General features: G+C 32.5%; 1 protein-coding gene across 1 annotated transcript; it reads left to right on the plus strand.

The window, feature by feature from the left end:
* Positions 1-129: 129 nt before the first annotated feature.
* Positions 130-23,272, plus strand: LOC126882985 (serine/arginine repetitive matrix protein 2-like). Its single transcript, XM_050648131.1, has 4 exons — positions 130-2,251; positions 2,310-2,370; positions 22,210-22,251; positions 22,431-23,272. The coding sequence occupies exons 1-4, from the start codon at positions 650-652 to the stop codon at positions 23,120-23,122; spliced, it is 2,397 nt and encodes a 798-aa protein (XP_050504088.1). The 5' UTR covers positions 130-649; the 3' UTR covers positions 23,123-23,272.
* Positions 23,273-24,998: the final 1,726 nt, after the last annotated feature.

Raw genomic sequence — 24,998 nt, forward strand, 5'->3', positions numbered from 1 at the left:
ATTAATATTATGTGACACATGACAGAAGCTCGAAACAAATGACTGTAAATGAAAAGCCCTATATATAACTCTATGCTTCTACCTCGTCGACAAAAACTTATGAGTCATCCACAGACGTTCAAGATGGCCAGAAATTTAAGGTGTTCCGCTAGAAATTTAAGGTGTTGTTGATATATGACAGACTCCTTCCTGTTTTTTTATATTCTAAGGATCAGTGATACAAGAAGAAGAAGAAGTTGCAAAGTGGACAAAGTGGTTGTTCCATGTCCAATGTCTATAAACTACTTTAATCGAAGTTGTAATAAATAATGGCAAATGGCAATACTTGTGTAAACATTTTATGAATATCTTAGTTTATTCTATTGTATTTATTTACATAAATTCACCTAAATGTTCTAAATATTGTTAGAAAAACCGTATAAATAAAACAAAAGACAATTGAAAAGAATGTGTCGCCATGTCACTGCGGTGATTTCAGAAACTAAACGTAATAAATATGGCGATACTTGTGTATAGATTTTGTTAAATTAATAATAATTTAATTATTCACATAAATGTGTAAAACATTTACATTTCTAAGTATAATTAAAATAAAAGAGTGGTACGGTTTGTATAGTGTATATTAACGTATCTTATAGGAAGTAAAAACATGGAAGTCGAAAAGAAATTGAATGAAGATACCGGTGAGAAATCTGATAAAATAATTTCTACTAAAGTACCAAATTCAGAAAAGGACGAAAAGAAAAGTGAACTTACTAGTAATACAGCCGAGGGGACTGAACCTCCTGTTAAAAAAGTAAATGAATCCGATAAAAATAAACCTAATGAGAACAATGCTGTTCCCAAACCTTCCCCTAAGAAAACTAAAGAGGATATAAATAAGTTAAAATTATTAGTTGCCGATGATGATGACGATGATGATGTCCCCGGCGATTTTTTCGATGATTTTTTAAAAGAGGATTTTATGGCTGGATTGGATATAGTAGATGATGATGATTGGGATGAAGAAAAAAGTAAAAAGATGCATGAATCCAGATTGACTAATAAGACGCAGAAAGAGAAGCCTGTTGAAATAAAAACACCTCAAAATAAAAACGATATTGTGAAAAAACGAGAGTTAAGAAGAGATCCAGAAAAAACTAAAAGGGCTATTGAAAAGGATAAAGCAAGTAAAATATTATCTGAAAAAGTTAAGTTATCTCAGACAGGTTTAGTGCCACCAGGAATGGAGATGGAAATGGACATACCTGAAATGAAAATAGATTCACCTTTGCAGACGAAGAAAGAAGAATTATCGAAAGCTTCACAAGAAAAATCATTTGTGAAATCCACTTCGATAAACAGTTCTACCTCGAAGGATGTAAACAGTTCTACCTCGAAGGATGGAAGTTTGTTCCCTAAAAAATTAAATAAAATTCCAGTATCTGTAGAACATAGTACGTTAAGTTCCAGAAGTCCTAGTCGTAGATCTAGAAGTCCAAAACCTATGCATAGAACTTTTAGGAGATTGGTAAGTCCTAGAAAAAGATCTAGAAGTCCTAGAAAACGATCTAGAAGTCCTAGAAAACGATCTAGAAGTCCTAGAAAAAGACTTAGTCCTAGAAAAAGATCTAGAAGTCCTATATCTGCTTATGCACCTAGAAGTCAGAGGCGCAGATCTAAGAGTCCACTATATAGAGGTGATAAAAGATTAGAAAGAAATAGAAACAGTAGGAGTCGTAGTCAACCTAGAAAACGTAGACGATCTAGATCTAGATCTCGATCTTTATCAAGGAAACATGCAGAAAAGAAATCATTTTTACAAGAAATTGCTGAAAAACTAAATGAAACCAGACCTGTTAATGTAGTATACCAGCCTCCTTTACCAACAGGATATCCTAACGTAACAAATTCAGTTGGGCCTGTAGAAGCAGGTAAACCTCCCCACATGTCAGTACCTCCTCCAGCAGTATTCACCAATGTTAGACCTCCAGTTGTGTTTCCTCAAGTTCCACCTCAGCTGTCTACTCAATATCCTACTCCAGTTAGGTATGAGAGGTATGATCAAAATTTCTTTATTGGTGGAGCTCAGGTTCCTTCAAATGTTGCCAATTCATTTAATATACCTATGCTGAATACTCCACCTCCAGTTAACAATATTCCAGTTCCTCCAATGAGGGATAATCTTCTAGAGCCTACAAACATCCTGATGTCTACTCCTAATCCACCAAGCTTTCAAGAACCAAGTAATAATCAAGGAGATATACAAAAGGTAATAACTGATAAAACTATTGAAAATGTACTTATTTGAAATACTTCAATTGTTTTAGCTATTTGAGGAGAAGAAAATTTCTTTGACTGATTTTCTGGCTGTAACTGCAAAACCTGAAGGTTAGTTATATTTTATTTCTTACACTTGTGCAATATATTAGTGCAAGGTGAATATATTTTTTTGTCGTCTGATATTTCCTCTTTGTAACAATAATCTAGGGTCAGTCAAAAATGGTTAGGACAACAGAACACAGGGTCTGTGAAGATAGCTATAAATTAAACCAAATATTTGCGTTTTGCAGTGTTGCCATGTCCTTATACAGTATATGTTGTACGTTTCAAATATACAGAGAACACTTTGAAAAGTATTTTTTTATTATCCTATTTTATGGACTCTGCTATTTTTTGAGAGCGTAGGCATAAATAGTTTATGGCTATCCCTACTTTTTCTTTCTTTACACTGCAAATTACATGTAGTACAATTCTCACTGGTATGGAGTAGTGATGTAACGAATGTCATTTTTTGAACATTCGCGAATATGAATGCGAATGCGAATATCTGCTACCGACATTCGCGAATGCGGATGCGAATGCGAATGTCCAGTTTTTTTAGATTTGTTTCTATTTTTGTAATGTTTCCTAAATTTATAATGAAAAGTTAATTGATATTTAGTGTAAATCAATCTGAATCTTAAGCTTTATTACATAATACCAAATAATAAAAAAAGTGAAGGATGATAATGTGATTATATCTATTGCCCTTCATTTGTCCAAAGTTGAACGTAGGCCTCCGCCTTATTTTTCCACTCTTCTCGGTTCAGTGCTAATGCTGTCGATTTGGTCTATGCGTATCTTTTTAGGTCATCCGACCATCTCGTCCGTGGTCTGCCCCTTCCTCTTTTGTAGTCCCAAGGTCTCCAGTGAGTTATCGCTTCATTCCATCTTCCGTCTCTTTGTCTGCTGTTGTGTCCTGCATATTTCCATTTGAGAGTAGCTGCATGTTTGAGGTTAAGTTACCTTTTCTTAATAAAAAAATATGAGAAGTGAATAGATTTTGATTTTATTAACCTAATATTATCTTAAAATTTTATTTTTTTCTGGTTTTCATATTCGCAAAACATTCGCACAAATTTCGCGAATGCGAATGCGAATATTCGCGAATGCGAATACGAATATTCGTTACATCACTAGTATGGAGATTTAAACATTATTTTGACAATGACATCGTCATCATTAACTTAGAGATGGCTTTGTATAATTGCTTAAATTATTAATTCAGGTAATTAATACGATTATTTTTTCACTAACTATGTATTCAGTGACTACAATAGTTTATATACTATACAATAAAAACTAATAGTTAATGGAGAATAGAGGAAAGGTGATAAAGTGATTTTTTAATTTATTTATTTATTTATTTTACTGGCAAGCCCAATTCTATAAAAATACATTACATTTTTTAACCTTTAACTACCCGCGCATCAAGTTATAACATAACTACACGCGTGGCATACTTTATACGCCACATGAAAATACACTTAAAAACAGCGGATTTGTTTATTTTTTTTTTGAAAAATACACTTAGTTGTTTGTTATAAACCTTATTCTGCATCAGTGAATACTTGGTGTTCCTTCTCAGTAAGCCAATTGGGATTTATAACTGGAATCATGGAATAACTGGATTCCATGATAAATAAAATTACTAATAAACAGTTTTTTGAAATGTGATTTTTTACAGAAGAAAAACTATTGTTTATAAAGAAAAATATATTTGTGCCATAATAACTAAAAAACAATTGAAATATGTACTCATATTACGACTTATATCAATATAATCGTGGCGTATATTGTCCACCACCGGAAACAACAAATAATAAACTGTAAATTACGATCTTCCCAGAACGCCGATTATAACGAAACTAAAACCAAATTGTAAAGCACATTCCAGTGATAGGCTAGAGAGATAAACAAGGTAAAAAATTAAATTTTTAAATATATTTGCAGTGGAATTCTTATATCTGGCATACAAAATACACCAGCGCGTGTAGTAAAAGGTTAATTGAACATAAAATGTTACATAAATACATAGTGTACAGATAAAAACAATAACATAATATAATATAAAAAACAGACATACAGATATATAAATATAATATACAAGTAAATTTGTAATAGGAAATAATATAAAAACAAGTTAACAAATTACAGACATTTCACTCAAATATTGATCCCATGTAAATTTCTTTTAAAACGACTGGTGGAGTTGTCGAACAGTTGTAAATTGTAAAGGGAGTTTGCTAAATTCAAGACTATGGGTACGAACGAAAGAAGTGAATAATTAAAAATATGGAATGGAATAGAATAGAATAGAATACTTTATTGGTATAGCTTTACAGCTGCCATCATAAAGATGGATATACACGTCAGATATACAACACAATATAGTCACAGACACATAATCAAATACCTATACATACACTTAAATTTTAGATTTAACATAATGTACATTGATAAATATGAAAATTATTAATATTAGACAGAACTCATAACAGCAATCTAGTTGCTAAGTATTCTTCTACACTGTAGAATGCATGTTTACATAGTATACTTTTCACAACTCTTTTGAATTTCACCGGATGCAAAGATCTAACTTCATTTGGAAGATGATTATATAGCCTGACCCCCACATAATCTGTGGACTTCTCAAATTTGGATAGTTTGTGACCAACAGTAACAAACTGATTGGCATTCCTAGTTGAGTATGCATGCAAATCAGAATTTCTCTTGAATGAATGTAAATTATGCTTAATATACAATATGGATTTCAAGATATATATGGAAGGCAACGGTAAGATATTGTTATTAATGAAAACTTGCTTACAAGTATGCCCAAAAGGAATATTGAAGATAAGTCTAATAATTCTCTTCTGTTTAATAAACACTGTGTCTGATTTTGTGGAATTACCCCATAACGTAACATTATAAGTAAGGTGACAATAAACCAAAGAATAATATACATTAATGAGAGTTTTAATACTGAGTGTTCTCTTCAACTGTACTAAAGCATAGAATGAACAATTTAGTTTCTTATTAACATATTCAACGTGAACATCCCAACTCATAAACTGGTCCAAGAATACACCTAAAAATTTTATGTTTGGAATATTTACAATTTCAGGAATAGACACAACTGGCATATTTCGTTTGCATCTAAAATGTATATACGATGTTTTATCAATATTCAGTTGTAGCAAGTTTTGTGTACACCATGTTTGGAATAATCTGATAACCCTTGACACTCTATTTTGAAGCTCTACGTATGTATGTGCTGATACAATCACAGATGAGTCATCTGCGTACATTACAATGTGGTCATGAGTAATATGATCGGGTAGGTCATTGACAAAAATAAGAAATAGCAGTGGTCCCAACACAGATCCCTGCGGCACTCCTACATCTACACTGAAGATGTCTGACCTTTCCTTGTTTAATTCAACATAGAATTTCCTCTCCAGAAGATATGAGTTCAATAAATTTAACATGTTACCTCTTATTCCGTGGACATACAATTTGTTAAGGACAAATTCAAATTTAAGACTGTCGAATGCTCTGGAAAGATCAAAGAAGATACCCACTACAAGAAGACCATCATCAAGATGCCTATAGACAGAATATGGTACATAAAATGGTACATAAAATGTTCTCACTTGTCTAGTGGTGGGAGATGGTACAAACAGTACGATCTTATTAAGTAGTTGAGAACAACTGCATATACCATTTAAGATCTTGAATAATAGCAAAAGGTCCCTTGGTTTTCTCCGACTTGCAAGAGAGGGGATCTGTAGTTGATGCTGCCATACAGTGTAATCTTGATAGGTATGAAGCTTAAAAGCAATATAACGGAAGAAACTATTTTGGACTTGTTCAAGTTTCCTAATGTAGACCAAGTAGTGTGGGGACCACACTGAAGAACAATACTCGAGGTGAGACCTGACCAAAGAGAAGTAAAGAACTCTAATACTGGATATGTTTGTAAAATCACGAGTTGTTCTTTTTACAAAACCCAGCATTTTCATAGATGTTTGAATGACATTGATGATGTGAGTATTGAAACAAAGAGAATTTTCTAGTGTAATCCCCAAGTCCTTGATTTAATAATATATTGTTACTATGGAACGCTTAGATACAATTTGAACATCTTTAACAACAAAATTTTTGGATCACAGAATATATCCTGGTGTATTCTCTGCTTGGATCTTCCATAAATAATAAACAATAAATAACTCTTTATTAATTTCACGTCTTAAGGGGCTATCCTAATGTAAAAGTATGAAATTCATATATTTTTTTTGGGCATTTCTAAAATAAAAAGTAAAAAGTACTGTACCAAATATTTTTAAAATTTGCATGAGCATTTATTATAAAAATAAGACATGCAAAACAATTTTCATAAAAAAATATTAAAAATAAACGATTTAATATGCAACTGCTTTTTATAATAAATGCTCATGCAAATTTTCAAAACAATTTGTACAGTACTTTTTATTTTAGAAATTCCCAAAAAAGTATAATAAATTTCGTACTTTTACAGTAGGATAGCCCCTTAAATCAATTATTTATCAAATACACTATGGGCCATTCCATGAACATACGCCTGTTTTGGATTACTTCGACAACGAATATATTCTACTGTGGAACATAAGAAGTACGAAAGTAAATGGCGCTAATAATTATTCCAATAAACAACAATGTAATTTGCAATTTACTTTCGTTTTTCTTATTTTGCACAGTAAAATATTCGTTGTCGAAGTAATCCAAAACAGGCGTATGTTCGTGGAATAGGGTATATCAATATTATTTAATAAGCAACTCAAAATATTCCTGAAGCGGTGTCAAATATTTAGTAGCCTTGTTTGCCACTGTCTTTCCACCACATTCTGTTCGACTGAGTGTGTTGTAAGACAAAGATAGCGAATGTTCGATTTGGAACATTCCACCACGGACATGGTGTTCACTTTTTTCGAATCCTGGAAAAACTAATAGATATTTTTGAAAAATTTAAAGAGAATGAAGGATTACATCATTACCGAGAGTAGAAAGTCCCTTAGAATAAACAAAGTTTCTTTTGAGTGAGATATTTGAAATTAAAAATCAGACTCAATTTTCTCTTATTTTTCACCCCTGTAACTTATTAAAATAAACAGTATACAGTGGCGACGCCTGGTGTAAAATATCGGGGGTGCACACATAATATTAAGATATAAAAGACCTTGAAACTATTTCCGTAGGTAAAATTTTTTGAGTGTCGTCAAATTGTAAAAATTAAAGGACCTTATTAAAAATTACAATAAATAATGTATTTTATTGACTTAAAATTATAATTTAGTGTTTAAATGTTACAAGCAAGTTTTGAAACGAAAGTCAGTCGCCTTTTTTTAGATAAATTATTCACAACCAGGTTCAGTAAAATTTGGAATTTCTTGAATAATTTTTTTTAATTGAAAACATTGTGAGTGCATTTAATCGATCCTGGCCCATAGCTATTCTAAGGAAAATTTCGATACGTTTCATTGCAGAGAGACATCGTTCTGTTTCTGCAGCTGTCACTGGCATCGTTACAAGTAATTGAAGAATTCAAATTATTTCAGAAAAATCATCTTGTAAATTATTAAATTGTACATACATAGATTTAAATACCCTACATACCTACATAGATTTAACTTAAAAGACAATCAATATTGTGAATTGTGTGGAGAAATAGGCACACCAGAACACATAGTATTTATTTGCGAAAGACAAACAAATACACAAGAACTACAAAGAATGAGAAGGGACCTTGTTGGCATAAATATAGAAAATATAATACAAAATGAAGGATTATTTAATACACTAAATAATTTAGCGGATATAATATTAGACGAAGAAGAAATCAAGTAAATAATATCCAACCTCTATGAATTTGAATAAGAAATTATACAAAAAAAAATTAAAATTACATATAAAAATATAAAATAAAATATTGGAATAATTAAATAAATATTTATGTAATAAATAATTAAAAATTAATATCAAATATAAAATAAAATAAAATAAATCAAAAATCAAAAAAAAATATTAATCAAACAAAAAAAAAAATTAAACTAAAAACCTGAAATTTTAAAACTCAATGGTCTGAGGCTCACCGAAATACCATTGAGAATACCATAAATTCGATTAGACCTGCACTTAAAATTAATTATTCGTGACTATTTTTAGATGAATAGTGGGCATTTCTCATCTGAGAATGAGAAATGGGAGCACTTTTATAAAAATTATATGTTCAAAAAAAAAGTAATAATTTATCTTTTGTTTATTAGTTTTTGTTTAGTTGTTATTATTTGTTCATTAGAATTGTTTATTAGAATTGTTTACAATTTGTAGTTTTCATAATTAGTAGTAGATTAGGGCTATTGTTAATTAGTCAAATAGAAAAAATTCTTAAAGTAATAATATTGTAATAAACTACTGTAATCCCATCAGGAAACGACCTGGATTAGTCACAAGAGGCCAGGTCAATTTTATAGTACTATAAATAATAAAAAAAAAGTAATTGAAGGATTCAAATTATTTCAGAAAAATCATCTTGTAAATTATTTTTAATCCAAAATTTAGTTAAGTGGACTGCGCCCGATAGTTAAAATCGTAACTTCTATTTTATTCATTATGTGAATATATGTGCTTCCTCTTCTCCAAATATGTGCTTCACACCTACACAATTTTGTAAGTTTTTACACAAATCTCCATTTTAAATAATCATTTATAATCCCGACCTTTGCACTTTGGTACATTTTTAATTAACAAATTTGGTTTCGGCATTTTTAATTTTTCTTCTAAATATAATGAAGAAAATTTAATTGATTTTAAATATTCCACGCTAACATTTACATCCACAAATCCTTCCATGCTTAATATTGTTCCGAAATTCGAAATTCACAAAAGCAAAATTTAAAGGTACGTGTGCCGTGCACGTTAAAAACACCATAAGATCACATCCAACTTGTGCTCTTGTGGCCATCTAAACTTGTGGGCTCTAGCGGGTAGCGGGGCGGGTGGTGAGTTGTATTTTGCCTTATGCAAAGTCATTGGGATAGGAACCACGGTAAGAGCGGTGATCGAGGGGTTCTGTCTAAGGCCTCGCATCCGTGAAGTTTCTCCTTTGAAATAGAATAAAAATAATTAAATGTTACCTATTAGATACTTATAAACTCATTGGATCTGTTATTTCGAATTTCAATTATTACTGTATAGTTAGATTAAAATGTTATTTACAGAATGATAAATTTTACATTGGTTGGTGTGAAAATAATTTTGGGGGTTCACATGTACATGTGCACTTATGGAGAAACCGCCACTGACAGTATAGAAGTTTTCAGGGACTTTCTACCCTCAGTAATGATGTATTTCATTCTGCGTTTAAATTAAAAAAAAATACTTCTCAGGATTCGAAAAAAATGAACGCATTTAAATAGCGTTGGAGCCGAAAGTTTGTGCCAATCCCCGTAATTTATATAAAATATGAAAGAATAAATATTTTTTGTTTGTTTTAATATTAATTGCCGAAAAGTGTTAGAAATTGTTTTTTTTTTGGCAATTGCCTTGATCGATTTGTGGATAGATTGGGCAATCGAGTCAGAACCTTTGAATTTGCGGTTGCCAGATTGCCACAGATGTTCAGCATATCGCATCCTCAGTGCAAGACTGCAGTAAGTCAAAATAAGTAAGTTTCGAGATAAAGACGATTTTGTTTATTTTCGTGCTAATATCGGTGAAATAAGACACAAGTTTTAAGAAAAATTAACATTTAATTATGATTTTGCATGCTTTTCAGCCTATATTACCTTAAACCAAAAATAGAAATTTAAATAAAATAATATTAATGCAAAAAAAATTAGGAATTTCAAAGTTACAACACTTTTGCACGGAAAAAATTGTTAATCACTACACATTTAGTATTAGAATTTCAAAGTTACAACAGTTTTGCACGGAGAAGATTGTAAAAAGTGTAGACTCATTTACTTTTACAGTAAAACCTGTGTTACCGGCCACCTGCCAACATCGGCCACCTGTACTAACGGCCAGTTTAAAAATTCCCCAAACCAATTATGTATATCTAGATTACAAAAACTGGCAATACCGGCCACCTTTCTATATCGGCCAATAGTTCTTTCATTTTTAGTGGCCGTTGCTGACAGGTTTTACCGTAGTTGTTGTCCTCTTCTCATACATTATCTTGTGCCAAAATATTTTTATAAAACTATGGTGGGCTTCTGGTATCATACCCGAATGGCATAAGTATACCAAATCTTCCTTTTTGGCTATTCTTTTTCAAGTTTTCTGAGAATATATTTTTTGACCTCTCAGTATTATCAATACACAAGTTTTAAGATAACTGTTTTCCTTTCATGAGAAAAAATACTTTTTGGTCGTAAATAATTAGTCTTAATTTATGTGGTTTTAATCCAATCTAACAAATAAATGGTCAAACGACATCGCACACATCTTATGGAAAATAAATATAATATCACACAAAGGACATAAAATTTACATGAATAGATTGGTCTCGAAAATCTTTGTTATTGTCTCAGCTATTAATGGATTACGTCGACGCTCTGTATATTAAAAGTAAACACCACAGATATAGATATTAAAATAACAAATATCTTACTTTTTTCATTGCTTGTTATCGAGTCCGTTACAATGTTCCGTGCAAAACTGTTGTAACTCTGTTACATTAGAGTTACAACAGTTTTGCACGGAACTTATGTTCAAAAACGCAAAATAGTTAAACTGTTGTTGTTGCAATATTTAGCCCATTAAGCATTTGAAAGTTACTAAAGTTTTACAGGGGACAGATATGCATGTTTACAATTGAATTCCATGATTACTTCATTTTCATAAAATTTTGAGTTACTGCAGTCTTGCACTGAGGGTGCGATATATCAATTTTATGGCCATTTCTTTATTATTTTGGAATGAATATACCTGAATACTTTGTTATTACTGTTAGTTAAAATTTTTAAGATTAACAATTTTTCTCCCTAGTTTATGCTTTCCATGTTAATAAATCAATTAATAAATATATGTATCACATGCTCTTTCTCTATTTATTCTAAGAACATGGCAACACTGCTAAACAATAAATTTCGTTATATTTGTAGCTATCTTTATAGACCCTGAATCTGGATGTTGTCCAATGGTCAAGTTACATTTTTATGTTTCTGAGTCTTAGATGTTTGAAAGTTTTAAGTGGTTCATCTAGATTTTCAAAAGCCAGTACATGTAATTTTTTTAAAGACAAATACACCTCTACAGCCTTATTAATAAACACGGACTAACGCCCGACTAACTTTAGTCCGAGGACTAAGTCAATACCATTCATTTTCCCTATTAATAAACAGCGACTAACGATGGACTAAGCTAAACCCTCTCTAGTCTCGAACTAAAATTTAATCCGAGGTAATAGTAGGTTTAAACCGAGACTAACTTGTCGTTTTGTATTCATAACCTTACAAACTTGCTAAATGCATTATTTGCTTTTGCTTGCTTGTATAATAAATATATAACATTATTAGGTATGTTGTTATTGATAATGGTGAGATATTATTTTATTAATGATTTAAGATAATTAATAGACGAATTAAATGAGGATAGAAATCAGCGGAACGATATTCCTCTTGTGAGTCACATCAAAATATACAAAATTGTAAAAAAATCTTTAGTTTAGAGGAATTAGAAGGTAAATTTAAAGTCAAATACCGATTTTCAAAAGGTACAGCAGTTAATATGAAATACAAAACAATAATATAAAATATAAAACACCAGGTAGCACCTTCTCAGAACGAAGTCCAACAAAAATTAACTAAAATTTATGCAGAAATGGCACCGACCGAACAGCTGTTTGGTTTAGAGTTTAGAGGAAAGAGAGGTTAAATCCTCTACATTTTCTTCTTTTTCGCAAGATTCTCTCCATTTCTCTTCTTTTTCGCAAGGGTTACCAACATAAATTTGTTGTAACTAGGACTAAGGAAGGTTTAGTTAGTCCGAGCTTAGTCCGTGTTTATTAATGACAACCTTAAAATGAAGTTAGTACTCGCTTAATCTCGGACTAAGTAGTCCGAGACTAACGTCGGACTAAGCAATTTTTATTAATAAGGCTGCTAGGAGTGCTAGCCTAAGTCTAAAGTCCTCTCCCCCTTTATCTTTTCATATCTTTTGAAGGGTTATACTTAGTGATGTAAAATTTCCGGGAAGATTCAAACGCCGGAAACTTTCCGGGAATATTGGAAACTTTCGGAAACTTATGGAAATATTGTATTTTTTCTTGTTAGTCTATTGTATGTTAGTGTGCATTGTATGTACAGCTGGTTCCTAAAAAAACTGATACGACTCTTAGTAAGATTTGATCATTTTGAGCAGTGTATTATTGGTCTGACATTAAATTATATTTATTATGACAGACAAATAATAAAAAAAAATAAACAAACAAACAGCCATTTTTTGAGGTTGAAGTTATCTGACAAATTTTAAGATTTGGCAGTGACAGTGACAGTATGTAAATGATAAGTATTTGATAATTGACTAACTTGAATAAATTTTATCCTTCAAAATATAATAAATTAATTATAATTAAACTTATATTCATTATATCACACCTCATCAAATGCTTTTTACAAGAACATAGTCAGCGATTTTGACATGGCTTAGAGCCAGACTACATCAAGATCCTCTATAAATCGTGCTGGTAATTGCCTTGCAGCGAGACCAAAAACAAAAAGAAGAAGAAGAAAAAAGTACACTGCTCAATTTTCTACAAAATGCGCTTTAAGAGTCGTATCAGTTTTTTTTGGAACCAGCTGTACCGGGTGTCCCAATAAGAATGGCTCTCGGCCATATCTTAGGAACCGTTTATAGTAGAGCTTTGAAATAAAAAATTTTATAACAAAAGTTGCCTCAGGTAAAGCCTGGAAATTATTTTCATAATTCTGGGACCACCACTAGAGGGCGTAATTGAATATCAAAAATTAAAAAATCTAAATTTTACAAAATTTTCCTAATGAAGGGGCACTGGAAATCCGATCGTCGTATTCTTCATAAAATTCTACGCATACTTGATTTGACAAGTTTAGGTCTACCTTTGGAAATAAGAGGTGGGGGTGAGTGGGAACCTTGTTATGAAAAACTGGCTGTGAGTCCGGTTCTGCTTAATCAAATTTTGCAAACTTGGTCTTGTTGAAGATAGATATTTTTCATCAATGTAAAAGTTATAATTTCGAACCGACTTACTGAGTAATATGCCAGCTAGAAGGCGTTATTTAATTTTTTTCAGAAATCTAGTGTTCCTTGGAAAATATTAAATACAAACATGCATTTTTAATATCATATTACAAAATTAGACAAAATTAGCAACAGAATAGCGAAAACCGCATGTTAATACCTTTTTTCTATCTCGAGATATCTTACAAAACGTGTAAATTTAAAAACATAACTGTTACTGTCACCGGTAAACGAAATAATTCATTAAAAGTAGTGTGCTATGGAAACAACAAAGAAACATTTTCCAGCTCTCAACGTATATTAGGTCTTTTCAACGCTTCTCATTTGTTTCGAGCCTCGTTCATATCTCGTATATTAATATTATACACGGATTATACGGCATATGACAGAGGCTCGAAACAAATGAGAAGAGTTGAAAAGCCCTATTACAAAGAAATAAAAACAACTATTTAGTGATGACATAAACTTTCAAATTTTTGCCCATCATTTTCGTTGCAAACATTTACTCTTTCAAGAGTAGATTGAACAGCAGTCTCAATTTCTGCTCTCGATATGCTTTGAATGGCGTTTAGTATTCTCTGGATAATGTATTCTAGAGTAGTGTATGATGGGCAACAATATGAATATTTAGGTCGTCACTAAGTAGTTCTTTTTTTTCTGTGTTTTATTTAATTTTAATAGTATTGCTTCTCTTTATATTGTTGTTTTAATTAATTATATTTTTATACGTTGACATCTGGAAAATGTTATTTTGTTTTTTTCCACAGCACACTACTTTTCATTAACTTAGTTTACCGGTGATAGTAACAGTTATGTATAAAATTTACACGTTTCTCGAGATATCTTGAGATAGAAAAAAGGTATCGACATGCGGTTTTCGATATTCTATTGCTAATTTAATCTAATTTTATAAAATATGATTAAAAAGGCATACTTGTATTTAATATTTTCCAAAGAAAACTAGATTTCTGAAAAAAATTAAATAACGCCTCCCAGCTGGCTTATTACTTATTAGGATGGTTCAAAATTATCACGCTTACATTGAAGAAAAAGATCTGTCTTCAACAAGACCCAGTTTTCAAAATTTGATTTAGCAGAACCGGACTTACAGCCATTTTTTCATAACAAGGTTCCCACTCACCCCCACCTCTTATTTGCAAAGGTAGAGTTAAACTTGTTAAATCAAATATGCGCAGAATTTGATGAGGAATACAATAATCGGATTTCCAGTGCCCCATTATTAGGAAAATTTTGTAAAATTTAGATTTTTTTATTTTTGATATTCAATTACGCCCTCTAGCGGTGGACCCACAATTTATGAAAATAATTTCCAGGCTTTTCCTGAGGCAACTTTTGTTATAAAATTTTTTATTTCAAAGCTCTACTATAAACGGTTCCTGAGATATGGCCGAGAGCCATTCTTATTGGGACACCCGGTACATATGTTGTATGTCTATTGTATGTTAGTTCTGCAAAAATGGTTTTTTTGTCAATAAACTTGGGATGGTTGGTTAATATTTTGTCTATACACTGCTTAGCTAATATATTATGCTCTTTACCAGTGATGCTTTGTCCTGTTAAAAGAATCAAGTAAGTTGGCAGCATAGTGCACAGGCTTCACTGCCATTTTATTCTTTTTTTTTTCTAATTTAGATATAAGCATTCCTTTTCCTCGGGCTTACTGATTGGAAGTAATGGAATATTCTCGGTAAAAATATTTGCTATGTCCTTAAATGCCTCGACAACCTGGGATATTTTAAACATATTATTGCCTTCCAATAAAGTAATCCATTTTACAATTATTATTGGTGTTAGCACAACTGCTACTTTTTGCAACTTTATTCAAAATATTTCATCATCCAGACAGTTTTATTTAAAATTCCGTGAAAATGTTAAATTTTCTCCCTCTATGACCATAAGCATTTGTAAAGCACTTTCAAACACAATAAGGCTATTTTACAATTAAGGATTGAACCCGATCTAGTTTTTACAGGAAGTTTTAATGATATAACTTTATTGTAGTTTTGAAGCTAGATTGTATTAAGTCGGGCAAGAGATATGTGGGAATTAGTTACCTTTTTAACAATTTCTTTACAACATGCCTCAACATTTTTAAGAGAATGTATGTTCATCGAATCAGACACCAGCAAATTTAATGTATGAGAAACACAGGAATATGCTTCAATAAAATTATATTTGTTTTTTATCGATCATTTTGCCTTTGGCAAAATGATCCACTGATGCTGCATTGTATGTGACAATCCCACAAAATTTTTCTGGCCGACTTCCTTTATATTATATCATTTATTATTTCTTGTGAAAGATATTCAGCTGTGTCCCTTTCACAATCCGTAAAAAGTGTTAAGTGTACACATTACTGGTTCAGGTGTTGTCAAAGCAGCGTTTAGACACCGCTATAAATCGCAGCAATTTATCGATATAAATCCAGTTGTTTCAATTTATCGTTGAGTGTAAACTGTACATTGTAGCGATTTATCGGAATTGGAGGATTGGAGTTGGTATCGGATTGCATCAATTTATTGTAACGATCGAGTTGTTTCAGTTTATAAGGCAGCGTTTAGACACAGCGATAAATCCGTGCAATTTATCGATATCAATCGAGTTGTTTCAATTCATCGTTGTGTGTAAATCGTAGCTATTTATCGTCACAATAAATTGCTCGCATTTATCACGGCGCCTAAACGCCATTTAATTGATCGCAACAATTTATCGCAACGTATAAACAGCTTTAAAAAATCAATAAATCGTAGCAATTTATCGTCACAATAAATTTCTCGCATGTATCGCGGCGTCTAAACGCCCTTAAAGTTAATAACAGATTGGTTTCTTATATTTGACCAGCCATCACACTGAATGCCTAATGTAAATGCTTTATATTCTCAAAAGTTCTCGGAAATATTATGAAAAGTTCTCGGAAAAGTTCTCGGAAATATTCTAGAAAAATTCTCTGAAATATTCTCGAGAATTTCCCATTGAAAGTCTCCGGGAATATTCGCGGTCAGGAGAATATTTCCATTTTTTATAGGCGAATATTCTCGGAAACTTTCCAATGTTCGCGAATATTCGCTTGGAAATATTCTCGACTCACATCACTAGTTATACTTATAATTGTGAAATTTAGAGGAAGGAAATAAATGGATGTAGGCTTCTCAACTAGTAATAATAGGTGACGTTACAGAGCCACTGTGACCGATAATTTTAAATGGGACATGCAAAACTATAATTGAAGGGTTTGGTGCAATAACCAGTCAAAGACCTCTTTTGTCAAAAATTAAATTTATGACATTTCTTGCCTTCAAAAATACCTCCACACAGTTTGAGCAAAAACCATACACGTAGTGTGTAAGAAATTCAATGTAGTACAACGTGGATGGTTATTTCACCAAAAATTTTAATAGCATAGTCAGTGCTGCGCCAAATCATTTCATGGCGCCCAAAAAATACACAATTTTTCAAAGAAATACTAAAATTCTCTAAAATAACTCTAGTGACGCCCCTTAATTGCAGGCGCCTGTGTGTAATGTGTGTAAAAAACTGAATTCTGGGAGTGAGGGCATTTTGCCTATCTTAACGGGGGGTTCCATTTTGTAGTTTTAAAATTATTTTGAATTTGGTATTTAAAATATTATATTATTTTTCCACTGTTGTATTTAAGTAAAACTCCTTTTATTTTATTGCCTGACTGTGGTTCGCACATTTATCATTCAAACAGTATTTAAGATTTCCAAAGTATATCTAAGTGTTTCAACGTTTTTAAGAAGTGTTTATATGGGTACAGAAATCCCTTCCCGTCATAAGAATATTGAAATGCTTTGTACCATACCTAAAAAATGAGATATCATTGAATGCTCTAACCACAGAGGAATTATTATATATAGGTAGCACTATATATGCAGAACATTAGAATACAAAGATTGCAATGGGCTGGACATGTGATAAGAATGGGAGAGAATATACTACCAAAAAGATCACTGAATGCTAGAATGTAGGAAAAGAGACTGGTTGGAAAGGCAAGAAAGCACTGGAAAGACAGAGTCAGCAGGGACGCACAAGCGCTTTTATGAGTCCGTGTGTGGAGAAGAGCAGTCACAGACAAACAAGGGTGGAGGCAAAAAATAAAGGATGCCAAGGCTCAATTTGGGCTGTATTGCCGTAGAAGAAGAAGATATGTGCACAATGAATATTAGAAAAATACCCGGCTTTTTTCATCAGATTGCAACCCTGATACAAATACAAGGCAGCCTACAAGGCAGCCTACGACTGTAAAAAGAAGAGAAATGTTCAGAGCAGTGAAAGTGCTAGGAGTACCAAATCCGTTGGTAAATTTAACAAAACTAACCTTTGAAAAAGTTGAATGTAGAGTACTAATCCAGGGGAACTGTCTGAACCTTTTAGAACAAATAACGTGCTGCAAGAGTAAGACCCTATCTCTTATACACTGTTCAATCTGGCTATGGAAAAAGTAATATGATTTTATCTTTACCGTCTTCAAATCTCTGAAACAGAAATTCATTAAGGGAAGTATTTTAATGTTATTTGCTTATTATGCAGGTCCTCAGGGCTCGGCAGATCGGCTTTATATGAGATCTCCACCAATGTCTGACAGACCTCTTATTTTGCCTTTGTAAAATATTTTGGAGTTATCGAGCTCTGTAATCATCTTGAAAGATACCTTTCCAAGTCTATAATACGCCTTGAAATGAGCCTAAAATGAAAATTAACCACACGTTTAAGCGATCTAGAATACGCCAACGATGTCTGCCTATTAGGACAAAGGTTCCAAGATGTGGCTGGCCAATTAGAAACACTTTCCACTGAAGCCAATAAAATAGGTTTGAAAATTATAATAATAAAATTAAGTCCATAAGAATAAATGCAAGGAACAACACGCTATTTACTATCGACAACATGCAGATTGAAAATGTGGAAAACTTTACGTATCTTGGAAGTGTCAACAGAAAACGGAGGTACAGAAGACGATATTCGTATGAGGATACGAAAAGCTCAAGCATTCAGCATGCTCAACCCTATTTGGAGGTCTAGCGAGACCCGTGTTGAGCTGCCCCCCCCCCCCCCCCCACTTGCAAAAATTAAAAAACAAATAGCGCAGATTTATGAGCTCTCATATTCCGCAAATTAAAAATTTTGAGCTCGTTACCCTGGGCAGGAATTGTAATATGTTAGTGGGGGGTTGACTCAGCCCACCCACTACTTAAAAATAGGGATATTGAATTGATCTTTGCGGCAGAATTACCAGCTATTTATGAGCTCTCGAAGTGACAGTTTCGATTGTCGAGCTCATCCCCTTCACCCCCAAACAACCCTTTAATTGATTTAACTTAAGAGAAAAATTAAAATACGTCGTATCGCGGATATAATTCGTATAGCTTATATATTCTAAGAATAAACTTTTAAATTACGCGCATTTCGATTATTGAGCTACAACCCCTTCGCAAGAAAACCACCCCCATCTTCCCGTCTTAAGAGAGTGTTGTGCTTAAAATGATTTAAATTCATTATTTGGCGACTACATATCGTTTAATAATTTATGAGTCCCCAAAATACGAGCATTTAGATCATTAAATTGCAATTGCTTTTGTATAGTGCAGTCAGTGAAGGTAAAAATCAACTATTACCTTTAGTTTCGGTGAACCTTCATCAATTTTCACGAAAATTGGTGAGTGGGTAGAGGATACCTCAAGAAATAAAGGTGACATGGTGCCACTTTGCGCTTTTACCCTGAGGGTGGATACCACCCCTTCTCGGGGGTGAAAATTATTTTATTAAAAATATTTTAAAATATCGATCGAAGGACTAAATACTTGTCAAAGTACTTAGAAATACCTATCAAATGAGCTCCAGAAGGAGTTGATAGCATCAAAACTTATACTCCAAAAATTTTTCCACAAATTGTTTTTTTTTTTGAATAATTCTGTTAATTTTTGTAATATCAGGCACATCCAACTATTTGAAAGGTAGTTTGAAGAGATATAAAGATGTATTACATCTAGTTTTTCTAATAACTTTATTTTTTTAGAATAATATGTTATAAAGCTCCAGTTACATTGTTTTCGCAGTAAAATTTAGGCTTAAACGTTTCTATCTTGGTTATTTTGATTCATACAGAAATAAAAAGACAAGACAATAAAAAAACTCAAATTTCGTTCTCTATCATTTTTACGTGTATCGAGTATTGTTGGAGTTATTATGAAAAGAAAATAATTTACGAAAATTTGAGAAATTTTGATTTTTTTTAAATCATATATACATACATCTTTTAAAAATATGCATTCTTAATCGGTCAAAATGTTTAAGGTCCATTACTTATGCTAAAGTAAAGAAAGTCTTATAGGGATTACTAAAGATTTTATTTTTTGTGGAAATGACGAACGTTTTATTTTTCACTTTTTCCTAAAAAATTCGAAAGGGTCCGATTATTTTCATGTTCACTTAGGTACTTAATTTTGATGCTGTCAACTTCTTTCGGAGCTTATTTTTTAGGTACTTCTGAGTACTTTGACAAATGTAGGTATATTAAGTACATTCTATAATATATATATATTCCCTGTTATTTGAGCTTGAATGCCTACTTAGATTTGAGTACTCTCTTACTTAAAAAAATATACATTTAATTGCCTATAATATGTAACTCACTTTGAATTATTAATATTAAAAGGTTTTTCAAGTAAGGAGTTTATTCAATGTTTTATTAGCTTCAATTTTCGTAACGATTACTGTTTCGTAGAAATCTTACAGTTTTTGAGTGATTTTCGAAAAACCGCTTTAAAACAGGCATTTTTACGAAAAATTAAAATCTTTGATCTTTAATAACTCAAAAAGTATTGATTTATTTTAATAACTTTATATTATAACAAATTTTGCTTATAATTTGTCTCTCGAGCGATTTGTGAAGTTATTTTTAATAAAATAATTTTCACCCCCGAGAAGGGGTGGTATCCACTCTCAGGGTAAAAGCGCAAGGTGGCACCATGTCACCTTTATTTCTTGAGGTATCCTCTAACCACTCACCAATTTTCATGAAAATTGATGAAGGTTCACTGAAATTGAAGGTAATAGTTGATTTTTACCTTCAGTGACTGCACTATACAAAAGAAATTATAATTTAATGATCTAAATGCGCGTATTTTGGGTGCTCATAACTTATTAAACGATATGTAGTCGCCAAATGATGAATTTAAATCATTTTAAGTACAACTCTCTCTTAAGCCGGGAAGATGGGGTGGTTTTCCTGCGAAGGGGTTGTAGCTCAATAATCGAAATGCGCGTGATTTAAAAGTTTATTGTTAGAATATATAAGCTATACGAATTAAGTCCGCGATACGATGTATTTTAATTTTTCTCAGCATCTTTCTCTTAAGTTAAATCAATTAATGGGTTGTTTGGAGGTGAAGGGGATGAGCTCAAAAATCGAAGCTATGTCACTTCGAAAGCTCATAAATAGCTAGTAATTCTGCCGCAAAGATCGATTCAATATCCCTATTTTTAAGTAGTGGGGGGGCTGACTCAGCCTCCCCCCACTAAAATATTAAATTCCTGCCCAGGGTAACGAGCTCAAAATTTTTAATTTGCGGAATATGAGAGCTCATAAATCAGCGCTATTTGTTTTTTAATTTTTGCAAGTGGGGGGGGGGGGCAGCTCAACACGGGTTCTGGCGAGTTTACTACAAGGATAAAGATCCGAATATTCCAGTCAAATGTCATATCTGTTCTACTCTACGGATGTGAAATCTGGAAAGTGACAAAAACCCTTACAGACAAATTGTAGGTCTTTGTTAACAAATGTCTACGAAGAATTGTTCATATTTTCTGGCCAAACATCATCAGAAACGAAGATCTACTACACCTGCCCAATTAAAGAGGGTAGAAAATGAAATACAGTCCAGAAAGTGGGGTTGAATCGGTCACACACTCCGAAAAAATAGTTCCAGTATTGCAAAGACTGCCCTAGAGTGGAATCCCCAAGAAAAAAGAAAAAGAGGTCGCCCAGCACAAACTTGGATAAGATCCATCATGGACGTGATAAGAGGTCAAGAAAAGTCTTGAAATGAGGTGAAGACCTTGGCTCAAAATAGAACCCGATGGCGCATTTTCACTGAAGCTCTATGCTCCACTTAGGACTTCAAAAAAATTATTTATATATATATATATATATATATATATATATATATATATATATATATATATATATATATATATATATCAAACAAATGAAATAGAGAATGTGGAAAAATCCCCTTACGAATAATTCACACATCCACCATTTCGGGCTGGGAAATTTTTTTTGAATAGAATCAAAGATCCAAACACCAGTTCTTAGAAATGTGTTTCGCCCTCTTCAATATATATATATATATATATATATATATATATATATATATATATATATATATATATATATATATATATATATATTGCTTCGTTTCCTCCTGGAAATCGCGATTGCCAAATCCTGAATACAGCTAAATGTTACTTATTTCCCTAGAGTATTATCATTTATGGAATATTGCGAATAATGATTTGTTTACTAAAAAATGTAATATAGTCTGAACTGACAGACTAATCTTAAGTTGATGCTGTTTTTGTATCCACAACTTTTTTTTTCAGTTTATGCTGCCAGTCCTGAAAATTTGAAAGAGAAAATAAAGGGTAAGTTTAATAGTTTAGGATTTAAAATTTGTTTTCTTTTTATGTAAATAAAACAAGAGGACCATGACACTTGTCGTTAAAGTGAGTCATTATTTCCAAAGTTTTACCTAGTATTATAATTTGTATTTATTTAAATAGAATATTTTAATATTTTACATAATGAATGTACTGGATTGCAGTAATAAGACGTTGTCAAGACGCCATTGAATATCTGGAACAAAGCGAAAAGAAATTTTCTGGACCGTTATTGATTCAAAGAAAAGCCAAGTCAAGCTCCAACCCCCAACAGTTCCAATCTCCTTTGGTGAAGAGTTATCAATTGAAGGTTCCATTCACAGAAATTCCTACACCTGCGCAACAAAAAATTGCGTTTAGTGAATATATACAAAAGCTTATGGATCAAGTAGGACTTACTGAAGAAGTAATTGTTATTGATGATCATAGCTTCTCAGATGATGAAACTAGTACTCAAAACAAATCCTCCCCTCCTCCAGCTCCTATGGTTTCCCCTCACAAAACACATCCAGTTGAGATAACAAAATCCAATAACTATGTTAAAAATCGTCTGCAAAAGCTGGTCCAAACTGAGCCTTCTACATGTAAATCTTGTGATGAACGGAAAAAAAGACTTGTAAAATCTGTTGGTGTCCAAACAGTATCATCTGCATCCTTTTCCTTTTCTATTAGTACACAAGTTAGAGAAGAAGATTTTTATGATGCAATTCCTAGAAACCAGTCATTGGCTTCATTAACTCCTGCTCAGTTATTGGGAAGATCTTCTGGAAGAGGTCCCGAATTGGATAACATACCGCCTAGACCTGCAGGCTATCCTTATTTTGATCAAAGGAATCTTAATCTTAACCGATGGTAGATTTAATTAATTTTAAGAATTTTTGTATTATACATTTCTTATGTTTGACTTTGGAATATGTACAAAATAAGAAGTATGTAGTTTTAATTTTTATCTGGTACAATGTAATTGTATGTAATGTCACTTCTGAATATAAGTTAAATAACCGGATGTTTTTATTTAATGTTTCCAAACAAACACATTCGCGTATTTATATGTAAATTTCATTTCTTGATCCATTTTCTTTTATTCTATTCTTTATTTTCTGTCTTCACTTTAAAAATCACTACTTAGCCCTAGAAAAGGTAACCTTCGCAGAATACGTGTTCAAAGTAACAGTAGATTTTTGACATGCTTTTCGGCAGCAGCAACAAAAGTTTTTTTATCAGCATTTATTAACAATCAGAATTAAACATTCTATAAGTTAATTTGATAACAGGCACAATAACTTATATTATAAACTATACTATTGTGATTGTGAACTAATATGGCGTTATGAGGTACATCACCCAGCGGTTTCGCCTAAGGGTGGAGATCATCGCATCGTATCCTAGCCTAGAGGTTAGTATCCTACTCTTCATTTTGGTGAACGTTCGCATTTAAAATAATGCATCTGGCGATCGATAATATGGTACGAGCAGTACGAGGGATACCAGGGAGCGAGGGTCGGCGCCTCGTTGTGAGCACAACTTTAGTTTCAGCGAAGATCTGTGTGCCACACCCTTCGCAATCTTCTATTGTTAGTGGCTACAGTAGTGGTAATATTAATTGGTTGGGGTGGTCTTCCAATTTCTCATGGTGTCTGTTGGCTCTTTCTTGAATAACTGTGCTGGCTAACGGGATGTTTAGGTCTCTAGTGTTTGGTTGGAAATGTACCACGGGGCATTTGCAAACCACGGGGCATTTGCAATGGTGCGTAGAATTTTTGATTGGGTTCTTTAGATTATTTTTGTATTTGATTTGCTGGCACAACTCCATAGTTCGATTCCTTACCTCCATATAGGTCTAATGACTGTTTTATAAATGAGCAGTTTGTTCTCAATTGATAGTTTAGATTTTTGACGTATAAGCTAATTAATTCCTTTTACTTTCAACTCAATTTGTTTCTTTTCTTTAAAATGTGTTGTTTCCTGTTTAACACATTCATAGACACGACTGCATCTGAAGTCACTTTCTCCATAAGAAGACGTGTCTAAATCTGAATGTGTTAATTTAGAATCAAGATGAAGCCCCCAGGTATTTGACGATATTCTGTTGCGGTATGTTGACTTTATTAAGGCTAATATTTGGGCATTGGTCTTTCCTCAGTGTGAAAGTTATATGTGTTGACTTAGTTTCATTAACTTTTATCTTCCATTTCTTTAACCACTGCCCGATTTAGTCTAGGTGTTCTTGAAGTTTTAATACTGAAGCTGTTGGATCCTCTTCAGTTGCAAATATTGCTGTGTCATCAGCGAAAGTTTCAACGGTGGTTTGTGGGGAGGTTGGTAAATGGAATGTGTAAAGTACATAAAGTAGTGGACCCAGTATACTACTTTGTGGGACTCCTGACTGAATTTACGGTTTGATAGTTCATCGTCCACTTTAGTTTCAAATTCTCTTTGATTCAGATATGATTTTAATAAGTATTTGTTGGATATGTATTTTCTTCGGCAGCGGTAACAAAAGTGAGTAGACATCTGACGTTTCTTTGTAGAGCAGAGGTGGCACATGCTTCTTTTTGAAGATCCAGGTTCCGAGTGTCTTGAACTGACACAGGTACAATTCTGCGAATATTTTCACGGACTGACATGACGTTGACAAAGTTTTTATTTTCAAACGTTGTTCAAGCCATTGCAATTGTGCAGTTCTAACAAATAAGCTTTTCTGCTCATCGATTTACCGTTCGATTTAAGAG

Source organism: Diabrotica virgifera, chromosome 4 (assembly GCF_917563875.1).
Source record: "Diabrotica virgifera virgifera chromosome 4, PGI_DIABVI_V3a".
In the NCBI taxonomy this organism is placed as follows: domain Eukaryota; kingdom Metazoa; phylum Arthropoda; class Insecta; order Coleoptera; family Chrysomelidae; genus Diabrotica; species Diabrotica virgifera.